Here is a 17707-nt window from a genome sequence, read left to right on the forward strand (position 1 = left end):
CCCCAATACAGACTGGAACTCCCTTACAGCAAGAGGTTTAGACGGAACAGAATTTGTTCAGTGTATTCAAGAGAATTTCTTGAAACAGTATGTGTATAGTCCAACAAGCGGAGCGGCCATACTGGACATTGTACTGGCTAATAGCCTGGTCAGGTAATTGACCTTTCAGTGGGAGAGCATTTTGGAAACAATGATTACAACTCTAAAATTTTAAGATAGCTATGAACAAGGATAAGTCAGGAGCTTGTGAGAAGGTACTAAATTAGGGGAGGACAAATTACCTCAGTATTAGGCAGGAACTAGGGAGTGTTAATTGTTATCAGGCAAGACCACAGTTGACATGTGGGAACTGTTTGAAGACCTGCTGATGACAATCCAAGACCAGCATGTTCCAGTAAGGAGGATGGACAAGGATGGCAAGATAAGGGACCCTTGGCTAACAAAGGAGGTTGTGAATTTAGTCAAAAAGCAAAACAAGCATCTTATGTAAAGGTTTCGGCAGCTAAAATTGGACACAGCCCATGAGGAATTAGATTTTTTTAGATTACTTACAGTGTGGAAACAGGCCCTTCGGCCCAACAAGTCCACACCGACCCGCCGAAGCGCAACCCACCCATACCCCTACATATACCCCTTACCTAACACTACGGGCAATTTAGCATAGCCAATTCACCTGACCCGCACATCTTTGGACTGTGGGAGGAAACCGGAGCACCCGGAGGAAACCCACGCAGACACGGGGAGAACGTGCAAACTCCACACAGTCAGTCGCCTGAGGCGGGAATTGAACCCAGGTCCCTGGCGCTGTGAGGCAGCAATGCTAACCACTGTGCCACCGTGCCACTGTGAATATAAGGAAAAAAAGCAGGAAAGTACTTAGGTAGGGAATTAGGAGAGCAAGAAGGGGCCATGAGAAAAATCTTGGCAGGAAGGGTTTAAGAGTATCCCAAGGCATTCTATAGATGCATTAAAAACAAGATGATAACTAGGAAGAAGGTAGCTCTACTTCAGAATAAAGAAGGGAACGGGTCCTTGGAGGCAGAGGACGCAGCTAAGATCCTAAATGAGTACTTTGGGATGGTATTCACACAGGAGAAGAATATGGAGGATAGTGAGATTTGTGTGGAGCATGCTAATATGCTGGGCATTTTGAAATTGAGAAAGTAGTGGTGTTGGATCTCTTGAAGAGCATTAAGGTGGCTAGGTCCACAGGGCCCGATGATATCTACCCCAGGTTATGGAGGAGACTGCTGGGGCTTTGATCAAGATTTGTGTATCTTCCTTAGCCAGTGAAGGGGTCCCGGAAGACTGGCAAGTAGGTAATGCTCTTCCTCTGTTCAAGAAGAGAAATAGGAATAATCCAGGAAACCAGACTACTGAGTCTCACATTAATGGTTGGGAAGCTATTGGAGAGAATTCTCAGGGATAAGATTTATGCACATTTGGAAAAAGCTAGTTTAATTAGGGACAGGCAGCATGACCGTGCAGGGCAGGTCACATCTTACTAAGTTTATTGAATCGTTCGAGATGGTGACGAAGGTGATCAATGAAGGGAGAACAGGGGATGTTGTATACATGGAGTAAGGATTTTGATAAGGTCCCTCATAGTAGGCTTATCCAGAAGATTAAGATCATGACATCCATGGTGACTTGGCTGCATGGATTCAGAATTGGCTTGCCCGTAGAAGGCAGAGGGTACTGGTGGAAAAGGGATTTTTCTGGCGTGTAGTTCACAGAACAGTACAGCCTCTTTGACCCTTGATATTGTGTGGACCTTTTATTCTGCCCTAAAATTAGACTAATCTACATACCCTTCATTTACTATGTGCCTATCCAAGAGTTGCTAAAATGTCTCTAATGTATCTGACTCTATTACTACTGATGGCTGTGTATTCCACGCACTCACCACTCTGTGTAAATAACCTACCTCTGACATATCCCTTAAACATTCCTCCACTTACCTTAAAATCATGCCCTATGTACCACAGGGTTCTGTGTTGGGATTACTGCTGTTTTAGATGGATGGATGTATTAGTAAGTTTGCAGATGACACAAAGATTGGTGGAGATGTGGATAGCAGAAGAATGGCAGATAGAGTTCAATCTGGGTAAAGTGAGGTGCTGCACTTTGGGAGATTAAGGAAAAGTATACAGTTAATGGAAGGACTCTGAAGAGCATTGTTTACAGAAGGATCTTGGGGTTCAAGTCCATAGCTCCCTGAAAGTCACCATGCAAGTAGATACTGTGGCAAACAAGGCGCATGGCATGCTTGCTTTGATTAGTCAGGGGGTTGAGTACAAGAGTCAGGACATCATGTTGTAGCTTTATAAGACTTTAGTTAGGCCCCACTTAAAGTACTGCATTCAATTCTGGTCGCCGTAGAAGAGGAAGGGGGTGGAGAGGGTGCAGAAGAGGTTTACCAGGCTGCTGCCTGGATTAGACGGCATGAATTAAAAGGAGAGGGTGGAAAAAACTTGGGTTGTTTTTGCTGGAGCAACAGAGGCTGAGGGGAATCTATAAAATTATGAGATGCATAGATAGGAGTGACAGTCAGAATCTTTTTCTCCCCAGTTGAAATGTGTAATACATGTGTACTTAAGGTGAGAGGTGGAAAGTTCAAAGGAGACGTGAGGGGCAAATCTTTCTTTGCACAGAGTGGTGAGAGTCTGGAACGCACTGCCAGGGGTGGTGGCAGTTAAGGCAGATATGATAAGAGAATTTAACTGATTTTTAGATTTTAAGGGATTTTTAGGTAAGTACATGACTGTGCAAGGAATGGAGGGATATGGACCAAGGGCAGGCAGAAGGGAAGAGTTTCACTTCGCATCATGTTCAGCACATTATTGGCCAAAGGGCCCATTCCTGTGCTGTACTGTTCTATGTTCATGCTGTGCAATATATCCCTAGTTTCAAGCTTTTGTTATACAAATCATGGATACAATTATTTCACACTTTCAGCCTCCAGCATTCTCTTGAACAATCAAATACCAAGCTATTTCTAAGTGAAAACACTGAAACCAAATGAACTAGATTTTAAAATTTGAAAAAAAGTGTTTCTTTTTTTAAATGGCATCAATAACAATTTTGATATATTGATTAATGATGATTATCACAAGGCAACATGTGAAGTATTCAGAGTCATTTGGAGACGTGGTGACCATAAGAAATCAGCCCCTCAAACGTGCTCCACCATTCGATAGGATCACAGCAATTCCGACATTCCTCATGTCCACTTCCCTGCATTTTCTCCATAACCCTTGAGGCACTATAAAGTGAAAAACTGGGCTACTGAGGACGATGTCAAGGCTTAGAACAAGATAACTGAAAGGCTAGCAGGAGGGGGTGACTTCAATTATGTGGAGAGCCTGGAGAAACTGGGGTTGTTCTCTTTAAAGCAAAGAGGTTTAAGATGAAATTTCACAGAAATGTTCAGTTTTAAGAATGCTTTTTATACACCAAGTGAGAAAAAAAATTACAGCATGTTGCTGTGCAGAGGGGCCTGGGTGTCCTCGTGCACCTAGGCGGCATGGTGGCACAGTGGTTAGCACTGCTGCCTCACAGCACCAGAGACCTGGCTTCAATTCCCACCTCGGGCAACTGTCTGTGTGGAGTTTGCACATTCTCCCCGTGTGTGTGTGGGTTTCCTCCTGGTGCTGCAGTTTCCTCCCATAGTCCAAAGATGTGCAGGTTAGGTGAATTGGCCATGCTAAACTGCCCGTAGTGTTAGATGAAGTGGTAAATGTAGGGGAATGGGTCTGGGTGGATTGCTCCTTGGAAGGTCGGTGTGGACTTGGTGGGCCGAAGGGCTTGTTTCCACACTGTAAGTAATCTAATAATTACAAAACGTTGTTCTGCAAATGCAGCAGGTAATTAAGAAGGCAAATGGAATATTGTCCTTCATTGCTGGAAGGATGGAGTTTGATAATAGGGAGGTATTGTTGTAGCTTTATAAGATACTGGTGAGGCCACACCTGGAGTACTATATACTTTGGTCTTCTTACTTGAGAAAGGATGTACTGGCACTGGAGGGGGCGCAGCAGAGGTTTACTCGGTCGAATCTGTAATTGAGGGAGTTGGCTTATGAGGAGAGATTGTGTAGACTGGGACTATGATCATTGGAATTTAGAAGAATGGGGGGGGATCTTACAGAAACTTATAAAACAATGAAGGGAATAGATAAGATGGTAGCAGGGAGGTTGTTTCCACTGGTGGGTGAAACTAGAACTAGGGTGCATTGTTAAAATAAGGGGGAGCAGATTTAGAACTGAATTGAGGAGGAAATACCTCACCCAAAAGATTGTGAATCTGTGGAATTCCCTGACCAGTGAAGCAGTTGAGGCTACATCATTGAATGTTTTTTTAAGGCAAGGATAAATAGATTTTTGAACAATACAAGAATTGAGGGTTACGGTGAGCAGGCGGATACGTGAAGCTGAGTCCACAAAAAGATCAGTCATGATCTTATTGAATAAGGTCAGAAAACACATCAAACCGGGTTATAGTCAAACAGGTTTATTTGAAATCACAAACTTTTGGAGCACTGCTGTATTGTCAGGTGAAGAAGGGGCAGCGCTCCAAAGGCTTGTGATTTCAAATAAAACTGTGGACTATAACCTGGTATTGTGTGACTTCTGACCTTATCCACTGCAGTCCAACACCAGCACTTCCACATCATGGCTGCGATCTTACTGAATGGCAGCACAGGCTCGATGGGCCAAATGGCCGACTTCAATTTCTTATGTAAATCAGTTTTCAGTGATAGAAGCTTCAGTAACCAGAAGACTGAAATTTTAAAACGACTTGCAAAAGAGCCAGGGAGAGGATTTTTTTCTTAGAAACACTGTTACAATTTCAGGTGACTGAATTATGCACCTGAATGGGTGAAGAAAGCAAATTCAATAGTAACTTTCGAAAGATATATTGGACAAATGGGAAAGATGAAAATATTTACATAGCCAGCCATAAAAGTAAGACATAATTTGATCATTCTGTCAGAGCCATTCTGTGTCAAATGGTCTCCTCCTGTGTTGAATCATCCAATAAAACAACTTATTGACTGAATGGCCTCACTTAGGAGGCCTGTAAACAGTTGCATTTCCAGATTCACTTTCAAGATTGAAACAATTTTTTTTACAAGCGTAAATCTCTAAAGGCCACAAATGTTGCAGACGGGTTATAAATGGTGCGTCACAATGGATCAGGTTTACCAGTGATTAGTGGATAAAAAGAGCAAAATTTTAAAAATCACTACACTTAATGTTGACATTGGTGAAAAGTTAGAAAATAAGCCTTACCAGAGAGTACAGCGATTATTTTTAACAATGCCTTGTGTTTTTTCATCAGCAGCTTTTTCTCCAAATAGAGTTTATGCCCTTGCTGACACAGGTTTTGAATTTCACTGATGGCCTGTGGTGACAAATAGTTAAATAAGTAAAAGGTTGATGAATGGAGCAATTTTATATTATCAACAGCAGCAATCTTTCAAAAGTTATGTCATCATCTAAAGATTATAAGTTAAAATAGATTGATTAATACTCTTTTATTGTAACTCTGCATTGAGCAAAAATAGGAAAATAAGACATTGCTATTTAAGGCTTATCCATGCTCCTAAGCTTCACAGGATACAAGCTCAATTAGTGCATAATAAATTTTTGAAGGCTTGGTGACTATTTGTATACATACAGCTTGCCTGCCCCTTAAAGATGGTCACCCAGCTGGCAATCAACAATTATTGGCCATATAAGGATACTTAAACAAAATACCATTTCTGGGAGTACATTCTCGTGCCAAACGTAGATAGTGATACCTGATTAGATGTCAGTAATGTAATGTTAATACCCTCTCTCAACCTCACACAGCTGAAAATTCAGCAGTAGGAAGGACCACCCATGGGTTTACTTAAAGGGATCATCAACTATCTTCAGATTAGTTGCTGATTCGCTTCTACAGCTGTTTGGCTGCAATTGGAGCAGGTTTGTGTTAATTTGAAGTTGCTAACATTTACAGTGAGTGCATGGCAGATGTCAAAAGGACTTGTGTTGACTTTGAGAATTCTGCATAAACCACTTCCTCCCAATATAAATAAGCTACAACCAGCTTAGAACAAATGTGCAAACATGGAGAATCCCCTCCTGAATGGCATTGTGGGTCAACCCATAGCAGATAGACTGCAGTCATTTAAGTACTCATCACTACCACCTTCTCCAGGGCAACTGGGGATGTGCAACAAATGCAGGCCAGCCAGCAAGGCTCACTTCCTACAAATTAATTTATTAAAAAAAGAGTAAAGATGATGAGCAGCATGTCAAACTTGTCAGGATGAGAAAAGAAACAGATGTAATAAAACAATGTTTTTAAATATTAAACACAATCAGTGCAATGTGGAGGAACAACAATCAGATTCAGTATTTTTGGGCTTAGAAAAAGGGCACAGAAAACAACTCCTAAGTGAGCCACTATTTCCTGATAGAATTACTTCAGTGTGGATATCTAAGGACTGCAGGATTTGGGCAGTTTTAGCTAAGATCTCTTTCTCTCAACTCCTCCAAGGCAAGCAGCTTGCTAATATCCTCCTGGAGTAAAAAATGAGGTCTGCAGATGCTGGAGATCACAGCTGCAAATGTGTTGCTGGTCAAAGCACAGCAGGTTAGGCAGCATCTCAGGAATAGAGAATTCGACGTTTCGAGAAGGGCTTATGCTCGAAACGTCGAATTCTCTATTCCTGAGATGCTGCCTAACCTGCTGTGCAATATCCTCCTGGAGTCCTGCCTTTTTATTGGGTGGAGTGTTCAATAATCCCCGAGAGTCCATACTCTGGCATCAACCACCATTTTCAGACTTTAGTGCTTCATATCTTTGCAGAATATAGCAGAGAATCATGACTGAAGAGAAACAAAATACTCGGGAAATCTTTTAACAAACCTCATCAAGAATGGCACGTTTTGAAACCCGTTCATCCTCAAACAGCAGCTCCCTTAACTCACTGAAACGATTCTGCATAAGCTTGCGCCACTCTCTCTCTCTCAATGTGTGCAGCAGTGGATTCTTTCTGCTTTTCTTCAGCTCCGACATATTGTAAATCTTTAAAATAAAAAGGTTACTTGTTGCAGTGACATGCAAACCCATGACTGCAGAAGATGGCTGTAATTGTATCCAATTAAATATCCAATTAATCCAGAAAGCTTCGCACAGTCAGGAAGCAGAGATGACATTCATAGTGAAATGCAGCCCAAGTGAGTATGTAATTCAGGGAATTTGGAGGCAGCATGGGAATTTAGTGAACAGGGGAAGAGGTTCTTTCTGCTTGCTTTTCTTTTGGTTCAGTTTGTAAGGTTTTTATTTAACAAGATACATTGAAGCCCAGGATCAGAGGTCCAGTATAAGAATGACATCACAGGTAAACCATAAGTCTATTGGGTTGGTGATAAGCATTACTTTACTATGATAGGTTACTTACAGATTGAAGGAAAATAGGGAAAGTATTTACACATTACAAACCAAAAGACCAGTGGGAAACTTTTAAAACTCAATTTAAGAGCTAAGTAAATAAAAGAGAGATGCGGGTCAGGCAATGTATTGTATCTGCATAATGTGGGAGCTCTAAGACTCCATTGTTATTCATAGTGACCATATCTGGACCAAGTGTTGGATGCTTCAGGAGCTCCAGCTCAGGGTTTATAAGCTGCTGTCTGGGCTTCTAACACTGCAACATGTCAAGGAGGGGGATACTTACCTTGACACTATTTTTCAGAAGATAATCACACAATCTTTAGATTAACTACCTTAAATTCAGTCAGCAGTCAGGGAAAGGAGGGTGTGCCTATGTTTGAGGCAGGCAGAGGGTTCCAGGGGGTAGTACCAAAGGCAACTAAACCCTTGAGCTTGTAGAACAGGTTTGAGATTCTTCTCCGTCTGGATGAGGTCTGGAGTTGTAGGGAGGATGAACATAGCACCGTGATTCAGGGGAGCCATTCAAGAGAGGGGAAAAACAGAAATGTAGTTGTAACCGGGGATAGTATAGTCAGAGGAACAGACATTGTTCTTTGTGGCCAGGATCAAGAGTCCCGAAGGTTGTGTTGCTTGCCTGGTGCCGGAGTTCAGGATATTTAAATCGGGGTGCAGAGAAACTTGGAGTTGGAAGGGAAAGATCCAGTTGATGTGGTCCATTTACATACCAATGACACAGATACTAAGAGGAAAGAGGTTCTCTGCTGAGGGAATATGAGCAGCTTGGGCAAGATTAAAAAGCAGGCATTTCTGAATTACTACCTGAGCCATGAACTAACTGACACAAGGTCAACAAGATTAAACTAGTAAAAATGTGGCTCAAAAATTGGTAAGGGAGAAATGGGCTCAAACTCCTCGGACATTGACACCAGTACTGGAGAAGGAGGGAGCTGTTCTAATGGAATGAACTCCACCTGAATCACGCTGGGACCGGAGTCCTAGCGAATCACATCACTAGGGTTGTGGAGGAGGCTTTAAACTGAATAGTCGAGGAGAGTGGGTTTAGTTGCATAGACAATTATGAAAAAAAGTTAAGGGGGAGTAAAGGGCTCAGAAGTTATTAAAGTTTCTAGAACAAGCAATATGACAGAATGTATGGAAAAGCTCAGGAATCTAACTACAGGCACAGCAGCTAAGGGACAATTATCAGAAGGGGGGTAGATAATGCAGGACTGAGCGTTTTGAACTTAAATGCGCGCAGTATACTAAAACAAGGTAAATTAGCTCATTGCGCAGACTGAAATTGGCAGATACGATGTGCGGATGTTACAGAAACATTGCTACAAGGAGTTCGGGGCTGGGAACTAAATACCCAAAGATATACATCTTATCAATAGGACAGGCAGATGGGCAGAGGGGGTGGAGTTGCCTTGTTAGTAAGAAATGAAATTAAATCAATAGCAAGAAGTGATAGAGTCAGAAGGCACAGAACCCGTGTGGGTTGAGTTGAGGAACTGCAAAGGGGAGGAAAAAAGATCCTGATGGGCATTATGTACAGGCAGAAAATCAATTGAGAGATAGAAAAGTAAAAAAGGCACAACTACATTTATTGTGGAGAACTTCAATATGCAGGTGGAATGGGAAAAATCAAGTTGGTGGCAGATCCCAAGAAAAGGAATTTGTGTAATGTCTAAGACTGTTTTTTCGGAGCAGCTTGTGGTAGAGCCCACTAGATAACAGGCAATTCTGGATCTGGTGATGTAAAATGAGGCAGAAGTGATAAGGGAGCTTAATATAAAGGTATCCCTAGGTGGCAGTGACCATAATATGACAGAATTCATGCTGCAGTTTCAGAGGCAGCAGACGTAACAGAACCACAATGACCCCGGTCAAGGGCTTATGACTGAAACTTCAAGTCTCCTGCTCCTTAGATGCAGTGCTTTTCCAGCATCATACACTCGACTACAATTGAGCAAAGGCAACTATGAGAGGTATGAGGGAGGAACCGGCCAGAGTTGACTGGAAGGGGAGCGTAGCAAGGAAGATGGTGGAGCAGGAATGGTAGGTGCTTCTTGAGGTAATTCGGGAGGCACAGCAGAAATTTATCCCCAAGGAAGAAGAAACATATGAAGGGAATGGTGAGCCAATGATGGTTGACAAGGGAAGGCAGGTACAGCATAAAAGCAAAGCAGCAGTATACAATGTGGTCACGATTAGTGGGGAGACAGAGGATTGGGAAGCCTTTAAAAACCAACAGAGGAAACTAAAAAAGCAAGAAGCAGGGAGAAATGAGGTAGCTAGTAATATAAGAGAAGAGTGCAAGCATTTTTCTTGACATATAAAAAGGTAAAAGAAGGCAACAGTGGACATTGGACTGCTAGAAAATGAGGCTAAGGAAGTAGCAAACGGAACAAAGAAATACATTGGAATCGATATTTTGCATCAGTGTTAACAGGGGAAGAACCAGTACCATACTAGAACTTTGAGAGCGTCAGGAGGCAGAGTTAAGAGTGGTGGCCATCATTAAGGGGAAGGTGTTACAAAAGCTGAAAGGTCTGAAGAGAGATAAATCAGTTTGACCGGATGGACTATACTTCAGAGTTGTGAAGGAGACCGCTGGAAAGATCGTACAGGTCTTGATCATTAAGGAATCAGAGAGGATCTCAGAAAACTGGAAAACAGCTAATGTAACACCATTGTTTAAGAAAGGAGGGAGATAAGTCAGGAAAATGTAGGACAGTTAGCCTGACCTTGGTTGTTGCTAAGATTTGAAGCCTGTTATTAAGGAAAAGATTACAGAGTGCTTGGAAGTTCAAGATAAAATAGGGTGGAGTCAACACAGCTTCGCCAAGGGAAGGTCACACGCGACAAATCTGTGAGACTTCTTTGAGGAAGTAATAAGTTAGACAAAAGAGAACCCGTGGATATGATCCATTTGGGGAGGCAATGGCCGAGTGGTATTGTCACTGGACTATTAATCAACAGATCCAGGTCATGATCTGGGGCTCTGGATTTGAATCCTGCCCAGGGAGATGGTGAAATTTGTATTCAATTAAAATCTGGAATTAGGAGTCTAATGATAACCACAACTCCATTGTCAGAAAACCCCACTGGTTCACTAATGTTCTTCAGAAAAGGAAATTGCCACCTTTATCTGGTCTGGCCTACATGCGACTGCATAACCAGAGCAATATAGTTGAGTCTAAACTGCCCTCTGTGCAATTAGAGATGGCCAATAAATGCTGGCCAGGCCAGTGATGCTCTAGTTCATTAATGAATTAAAAAAAAAAATCGACATTGGGGTCTCCAGTAGGCCTTTAACAATGTATTGCACAGGAAGCTGCTACAAAAGATGAGCCCATATTGGGGTTTGGGGCAACATACTGGCACAGGTCAGTGGGATAAAGGATTATTTTTTCAGGATGGCAGCAGTAACTAGTGAAGTTCTGCACTGGTCAGTGTTGGGATCCACAACTATTCATGTTATATGTCAATGATCTGGATGAAGGAACTGAGGGCATTGTTACTACGTTTGTAGGAGACACAAAAATAGGTGGAGGGATAAGTAGTACTGAGGAAGCTGTAGGTTGCAGAAGGACCTGGGCAGGCTAGGTGATTGAGCAAAGATGTGGCAGATGAAATACAATGTGGGAAAAGTGTGAAGTTATGCACTTTGACAGGAAAGTTTGAGGGATAGACTATTTTCAAAATGGGAAACACTTCTGAAATCTGAAGGTCAAAGGCATTTTTGGGAGTCCTAATTCGTAATTCTCTTAAGGTTAACATGTAGGCTCATTTGGCAGTTAAGAAGGCTAATGCAATTAGCTTTAATTTCAAGAGGGTTAGAATACAAGTGCAGAGATCTACTGCCGAGGCTGATCAAGGTTATGGTCACATTGCATTTGAAATATTCTGAGCAGTTTTGGACACCATATCTAAGGAAGGGTCTGCTGGGGTTAGAGGGATCCAGAAGAGGTTTTCAAGAATGATCCCAAGGATGAAGGGCTTGTCATACAAGGATTGGTTGAGGACTCTGGATATATACTCAATGGATCCGATGTGCAGAAGATGTTTCCACAAGTAGAAGATTCTACCATCTGGAATACAGCGAGAGAGTACAGGGGCGACCCTTTGGAATGGAGATAAGGAGGAATTTCTTCAGCCAAGAGGTCAATCTGTGGTACTTAGTTCTGCAGAATGCTGTGGAGGCCACATTGTGTGTAATTAAGACAGGGATAGACAAATTCTTGATTAGTAACAGGATCAATGGTGTAGCAGATACGATAGGCTGAATGGTGTAATTATACTGCTGTACCTTATAGCCTACGGTCAATAAAATACTGGTGAAAGGAAAGATTAAACATTTCTGGCATGGAGGGCAAAAGAAATTAATTCCCAATTACCATCAGGTAGTGAACCAGGATACTGACAATAATATATCCAAGTGTGCAGAAGTGGATCAAGCCATAGGTTCAATGAGTCCCATAAACCATCTAAATCTAGGATACATCCCAAACAATTTAGTACCATTAGACAAGCTGATGTGATATCATCAGTCATAAGATTATAAAACTATTTAAGAAGAGTTATCTACCAGGTTGATGCGACGACATTAATTGACAACAAGACTGCAAATTTAAATCAGCTCCAAGATGAATCAGGAATCATAATTTCAGATAAGAAAAATCTAAAAAAGGAAGAACATTCAAAAGAAATAGCTCTGAAGACTGTAGAAAAATTGGACTCCTGATCTTCAATGATATTTACATAGGTTAACCTATGCACTGATACATGCAATCAATATTATACTAGTAAAGCAAATAGGAAGAGACCATTTGCACTTAATAACAAGGTAATAAATTAAATGAATCCAAAGAATGTGCCAAGCTGGAGAAATACACAACAGGTCATTCGGATGTGGTCATTGCAGTATTATTCCAGGGGCATGTGCAGAAGTCAGGTCAGCTGGATTAGAAACTGTGGCAGAGACTCGGCAGACCCAAATGTTTGCTGGTCTAGAATTTAATAATTCTGCATCAAAAATCATATTTTACAGAACTAGTAAAAGCTTAACCTATCAGAAGACATTGATATCACAAAATTGAAAAACAGGATCAAATCAATGCCATGCATGAAGACTTACCTTTCTCTTGGGTGAAAATTTGTGAGATTGAGAATAATTGTGAAAATGCCATCTGAAAACAAAAAGGTTCAATTATTACAAAATACACACATGCTAAATGAGAAGAGGATTCAGTCCCTACAGTACTGGCTGCCGATAAACAGTTCGTATCTAAGTCAGCTATGGGCATGTACTTTTAGAATGGTAATCAGGACATGGTGTTGTTTGTGTGTTGTACAGAGCTTTTGGATGAGTTCATCAAGAATGACAGCCTGAGAGGGGTGACTATTCCAGGAAGCACAGGCCTGCAGGTTACAGCCTCCCTTTACATGGGGGACATCATTTTTCACTCAGGTTGACCGTCAGTGCACCGAATCATAAGCATCTGTGACCAGTTCGAATTGACCTTAGGAGCTAAAGTAAATAGAGGCAAGAGCGAGGCCATGTTCTTTTGGATGTGGGCTGACCAATCCTTTATTCCCCTTCACCTTCAGGTCAGATTATCTGAAGGTGCTATGAATATGATTCAGTGGGGTCAGGACACACGGGACAACTTGGGAGGAGCGTACTGCCAAGATTTTGAGAAACTGCTCCCTCTCCATTATGAGTAATAACCTGGGCATCAAGTGCGAGGTACTCTTGTTGTTATATGTGGCCTATTCTCCAAGCCTGCCGTTTTCATTTTTATCTGGAGATCAAAGATAGACAATGTCTAAAGGGAAAATATGTACAATGTTCTGGATAAGGTGGGTGCAGATGACGTATCCAACGCTGTCTTCATCTTGATGGCCACCTTTGTGCGTGGCTACATCAAGTTGTGTGTAGACGTTTGGTGCACAAACACCTGTGTCTTTATGTACTGACGTTCTACCTGTCCCCCATGTTACAAAGGATGGGCTTGACCTTGTTGCCACAGAACCTTATTGCAAGTAGTTGGACTGTACTGTGCAATCTGACTCCCATGGAACAATTTGCAAGCAGAAATCATTTTTGACCACAAGTCCCTCAGGGAGTGGTTAATTTGCAGCATCCTTGAGAACCTGCGGGAGAAGGAGAAGGCAGATCACGTTGGTAGTTCTCTGAACAGACTGTCAAAGCTATGTGGCAGAACGGGGGTGGGGGGGTTGTGATACTGTGGTGGACAGACATTGTCACACATCTACTTCTTTGCGACAAAGGCCTGGAGAGGAATGCAGTTATTTTTGTCAAGGTTCTTTCTGAGCAGCTCTGTGACTCAGGACTCTATCCTCAACAACCTGCACCCTGAGATGCAGACTGAGACTATAAACTCTGTGAAAGACGCTTTTCAGTTTGCCTGAAATTTGCTCCAGTGTATAGACTTGACTTCAACTGAGTGTTACAGATTGGCACATTCCAAGGTCCAGAACTAAGCTCTGAGGGATGAACTGAAGTTTGAAGTAACTCCTGCCAAAGTGTAGTAGGGAAAGACCACTGTCTAGGGTCTTTCTGCCAAAGTACAACAGGGTTCAACTATCACACCCTCTCTCTGCCTCAAAATGTATGTAAATAGTGACCTGCATGAGTAGAAAATGTCTTTGGTAGCAACTACAGGTAGCCCCTGCTATTTGAAAGCAGGGCGTTCCCAGGAAACCTTTCACAAGCCAAAAATAGCGTAAAGAAGGTGCATGATTTATATGGGAAAAAATGTCGCCGTCTCCCGTAAAGGGAAAAATCCTCTTCAGATTCACGAAAACAGGTACTGATGTAGGTCTTTCGTGAAAGTGAATTGCGTAAAATGAATGTTCAAAAAGCAGGGGATACCTGTACAGTGAATGTCAAATTTCAACTTTTAATTTAAAAAGACTGTACATAATGCTTTAGTACCTTACGTATGTAAGCAGAGATAATATTTTTTGGAATAAAGTAGATTTTTGCAATAACAAAAGAATCTGAACATGGCGATGGAAAGCCACCAAGAGCCAGCACCTTAAGGACAGGAGGAAAAAGGAACCTCCTCAGCAGTGTGTTCTCAAGTCAGTGTTCTCATTCCTTTGTCAAGCAAAGTGGAGCTAACGCTATTACTACATGGTAACTGTGAAGGCTGGTGTAGAGTAGGGATAATTAAAATCAAAAAAAGTTGTGAATGGGCAGCTTTTTCATATTACCTAATGAGTGAGTCTACAAGACTGGAAGCAGATTACTTACCCTAAAAGCAAGAGCTGCAAGGACCAGGGACACCAACAGTAGAGAAATGCATATTCTACCGAAGTTACTGGTATGACTTAATATATTACTTCACAAAACAACAAAGCATATCTGAAACATACATTAACTGTAAAATGGCACAGTGCCATCAGTACTAAACCTCAGTGGCTGCTAGTTCCACATTTTCAGTCAGTTTTTAAAAACTAGCAAAGTCAGAAAGCAGGCAAGCATTTTGCTAAACTTTAAGAGAGGGCAACACTTGCTGCCCTACAAATGTGACAAAATGTGGCCTGTGCATTCTTCATTCCAAACAGTGAATTCTCATTTCAATGAGGCAATCAGAGCTGTCTAGCAGTACAGGGAGAAATGCTGGAGGGGCCACCCTGTGGCCCCGGTCTGGAAATGCACACACATGATAACAAAAAACTTCAACATCAAAGTGAAATGATCCCACCTGGGAGGTGCACATAACTTTTCAGCTGTTGAAGTTCCATCAGCTACTTCACCATCTTCCATCTCAACATCAAAATATTCGGCGTCTGAATGACTCTATAAGGGATGTATGAACACAAGAAAACGTCAAGAATGAAAAAAGACCATCTGACTCACAAAATAATCCAATTTACCCAGCCAAACACCTACTGCATTCAGAACTCCCCATATTTGTACTTAAAAGAGCTAAACTGTACGCATTAAATACTTCTGTTTCCAAGATTAATTTTGAACTTGCGTTTCACTAATTAAAATTGGAGTTCCCTTGGCTCACTGGTCTAACTTACCTTGAATTAATATTCCCAATATCTATACTAGATAAGGCTAAACTTTCATCTGTACGTAGGGAGATGCAATTAGCCACTGGTGTTAATAGAAAGAACTCTGGATTCCGCAGAAGATTCGTTGGACTCAATGTTAAACCGTTTCTCTTCCCACAGATGCTGCATGTGTTTTTCCAGCACTTTCAGCTTTTAGTGCAGTTTTTCTGCACCCACAATATTTTGCTTTCATAGCAGCTGCTGTTAGTTTGCATAGATCTTGAACTGCTGATAGTAGTTTTAGTTCTGGCTTTGAATTTGTGCACCAAATGAGGTAACAAAAGCCTGAAAATAAAGTGTCTTTTCCTAAGCCCTAACTAGACAAAATTCAAGGAGAAAAGCATGTTAAGTAAAATGTGCAATGCAATGCCCAGATTTGAATTACAGTCTGACAGAATTTAGATTTCTCTTAGATTTAAGGGAGATGGTGCCATTAGGGTAATGGTGATGGTAATTCAGAGACCCAGACTAACATCCGGGAGACATGGAATCAAGTCCCACCACTGCAGCTGCTAGAATTTAAATTCAATTAATAAATCTGATATCTAAAGCTAGTCTCAGTGGTGACTATTGATTGGCGTAAAAACTCACATGGTTCACTCACGTTCTTTAAGGAAGAAAATTTGCTATCTTTATCAGGTCTGCACTACACATGACTTAAGCGAGTAACTCTTAAAAAGCCCTCTGAAACGGTCTTATAAGCTATTCGGCTCAAGGGCAACAACCAACGGGTAACTTATGTTGGTCTTGATGATGTCCACATCCCATGAAAGAAACAAAGAATAAATCAAAGCTCCATAATATTGACACTTCAGAATTATTTATAAGTAACTCACTTTTGGCTTTGTGTTTTCTAAAGTAGTTGAATTATCGTTTACATGAATAGATGAGTAATGGTACCCTAGCATGACAACTAAGGAAAACTATAATGAACCTTCAAGTTCAGCGAGCAAACCTACTTCCAAAATTAATGTTTTCAGTCAAACATTTCCAAGGATCAGAGTGCAACATGAAGCATTTGAGTATTGTAACAAATCTACATCTGATACACAAAGACAATTACGCAGAATGTGAGCTCAAATAGAAACTAAAAATCTTTTTTGGCCTATTTGAATTGGGAAGTATCGCACTGTTAGAAAAAAGTGATGACATCAGATGCTATAGGACATCATTGATAAGTTTACTAACATACTGTCAACCACCCCATCAGCATTATGAGAGAACTTGAGTTATTCAGCAATTTAAGGAGACGGCTCACCATCATTTCTCAAGGACAATTAGTCATGAGAAATAAATGTTGGCCTTTTCTCTGATCCCTACATTCCATGAATAAGTTGAGCTCATGCTATGGTGTTCAATTCTCACTCTCCTGATATTGTATTCTACCAACCACTGTGAACCATGTTGGAATTGATCCGCAAATTGCTATTATTGCAGTCAAGTGTCAGCACTGATTACATGCTGCTCATGCTCACAGCCTTCTGGATCATGTACGCAAGTACCATGGGCCATGTGTAACTGTTACTACAAACCATGAGTACATTGTACAGTATTCAACAATTATACATCAGGTTTTTCTGCATCATCAAGTCGTAATTTGAACAAATCTGAAGTGATGTAATTATAACAAGTTTGGCCGGAACCTTATCAAAGATGCCCTCTTGCAAATAATGATCTGGTTGGCTTCCAACAACCACAGCAATGAATGGTTTGATTTATGAGGGGAAGCTAGATAGGCTGGGACTTTTTTTTAAAAAACAGGAGTGTAGGAGTTTTGAGGGGTGACCTTATAAAGGTTTATAAAAACATGAGATAAAGATTAGATTAGATTCCCTAAAGTGTCAAAACAGGCCCTTCGGCCCAACAAGTCCACACCGACCCTCCAAAGAGTAACCCACCCAGACCCATTTCCCTCTGACTAATGCACCTAACACTATGGGCAATTTATAAAGGAGTATAGATAATGGCAGGTGGGGAATTTCAAGACTAGGGTGCATGTTTTTAAGGTGAGACAAGAAAGATAAAAAAAAAATACATCAGGGACAATTATGTTTTACACAGAGTGGATCGTGTGTGGAATGAGCTTCCAGAGGAAGTGGTGGTTGAGGATTCAGTTACGATGTTTAAAAGACATTTCGACAAGTATATGAATAAAAAAGGT

At 41.3% G+C, this 17707-nt stretch overlaps 1 protein-coding gene across 6 annotated transcripts in view; it reads right to left on the bottom strand.

Moving 5' to 3' along the window:
* The window catches only part of LOC132836765 (uncharacterized), a 179964-nt gene that overhangs the window by 59951 nt on the left and 102306 nt on the right, over positions 1–17707 (bottom strand). For all 6 annotated transcript variants that reach the window (XR_009647396.1, XM_060856214.1, XM_060856216.1 and 3 more), the window contains 4 exons: positions 15189–15283; positions 12590–12641; positions 6922–7080; positions 5295–5406 (listed from right to left, as the gene is read on the bottom strand). Coding sequence is in view for 5 of the 6 variants with exons in the window: in XM_060856214.1 (XP_060712197.1) it covers positions 5295–5406; positions 6922–7080; positions 12590–12641; positions 15189–15283 (418 nt within the window). In the remaining variant the exon portion in view is untranslated. The remainder of the gene's footprint in view (positions 1–5294; positions 5407–6921; positions 7081–12589; positions 12642–15188; positions 15284–17707) is intronic.

The sequence above is a fragment of the Hemiscyllium ocellatum genome, chromosome 47 (genome assembly GCF_020745735.1).
Source record: "Hemiscyllium ocellatum isolate sHemOce1 chromosome 47, sHemOce1.pat.X.cur, whole genome shotgun sequence".
Classification (NCBI taxonomy): Eukaryota; Metazoa; Chordata; class Chondrichthyes; order Orectolobiformes; family Hemiscylliidae; genus Hemiscyllium; species Hemiscyllium ocellatum.